This window comes from Talpa europaea, assembly GCF_964194135.1.
Source record: "Talpa europaea genome assembly, chromosome: X".
NCBI lineage: Eukaryota > Metazoa > Chordata > Mammalia > Eulipotyphla > Talpidae > Talpa > Talpa europaea.
This window is the reverse complement of record NC_140081.1, coordinates 63,707,547-63,708,989: the sequence shown is the minus strand read 5'-3', so window position 1 is coordinate 63,708,989 and position 1,443 is coordinate 63,707,547. Positions and strand designations below refer to the sequence as shown.

The window sequence follows — 1,443 nt, the reverse complement described above, 5'->3', positions numbered from 1 at the left end:
TGACGACCGAAACAATCATGGGAGCCTCCACTAGTGGCGCAGCGGTTGCGCGCTAGGATGCGAAGCTGCCCGCAGCCTCTGCAGCGCCGGTTCCATCCCTGACCTCCAGGGAGGGTCCCACATGGCGCCCTAGACCTCTCCTGCCACTGTGCCCACTGCTCCCCTCAGTAGTGTGTTTCGTCAGTCTGCCTGTTCTGTTCCCCGCTCTGGCTCTGGTGAACTTTCTCACCCTCCCGCGCTTCTGACTGTACCCAGTGCTTGTATAAATAAATAAGTAAATAAATAAATCTTTAAAAAAAAACAAAACAAAACAACAAACAAACATGGGTACTTCAAACGCATTTAAAGATATTCCAAGCTCTCCTGCTTTAATGAAAACTCACTTATGTTTTCAGAAAACTTTTTGCTCTACGGGATATCTTTCAACAATTTTCTGAGCGACGTGCCAGGAATCTTAGGTGTCACCGAATGCCACTTTACTGTGATGCCCAGCAGGAGGAAGAGCCAATCCCATCTGCTAGACACCTAGTCAGCCTAGAGACAGCCCACCCCCTTGCATTTCATCCAATGAAAGGTGGCCTTGCCATGACGTCAGCAAAGACAGACCCTATAAATGGGCCACCGCCCCTCAGCAGGCACCATTGTCCTTCCTGCCAGCTACCAGGAAGTGGACTCCAAAATGGCCGATCCTGCCGTCGAGGCTTCGACTGAGGAGACCCTGGGCTCAGGGGAGCCGGCAAAAGCCAAGCCGCAGAGCCTGAAGCAGAAGCACAAGCACAAGCAGCCCCCCAAGCAGAAGCAGCCAGCGCGCCAGCGGCGGGCCAAGAACCAAAGCGAGAGCTTCGCCCCCTACTTCCCTCAGGTTCTCAAGTGCGTCCACATGGGCCTGAGCCTTTCGCAGGAGGCCGTGAGCGTCCTGGATTCCTTCGTGAAGGACATGTTCGAGCGCATCGCCCAGGAGGCCGGCCACCTGGCCCGCTCCACCCAGCGCGCCACCCTCACGTCCAGGGAGATCCAGACGGCCGTGCGCCTGCTGCTGCCCGGCGACCTCGGCAAGCACGCCGTGAGTGAGGGCACCAAGGCCGTCATCAGATACAGCCACTCGGAGTGAGCCTCTCGTCGGGGCCACCAAAACCACAGGCTCTTTTCAGAGCCCCCAAACCAAAGGCTCTTTTCAGAGCCACCTCCCTTGGCACAAAAAGACCTGTAGCTCTCCCAACACGGCCCGCTGGCCCTCGAGCTGGCGGCGCCCTGCCCGTGCCGCCCACCCTTGCTTCCCCCAATAGCTATATGATCCAGGCTGGTACAGTGGCAGTAACCTTCATTTCAGGGGAGCCAGACTTCCCATGGCGGTAGAGAGATGTATGAGAGATGCCCGCAAGGGGCGCTGGCTTAGATTTTTTCGATGTTGGTCTCTAGTGGGAAGTGGAAAGTGAACGTATA

At 56.5% G+C, this 1,443-nt stretch overlaps 1 protein-coding gene across 1 annotated transcript; it reads left to right on the top strand.

The window, feature by feature from the left end:
• Positions 1-613: 613 nt before the first annotated feature.
• On the top strand, positions 614-1,111 carry LOC311187634 (histone H2B-like; the record flags this gene model as incomplete). The annotated part of the gene is made up of 1 exon (XM_084258978.1): positions 614-1,111. One exon carries the CDS (start codon positions 614-616, stop codon positions 1,109-1,111), a length of 498 nt encoding a protein of 165 aa, XP_084115104.1.
• Between the last annotated feature and the right edge of the window lie 332 nt (positions 1,112-1,443).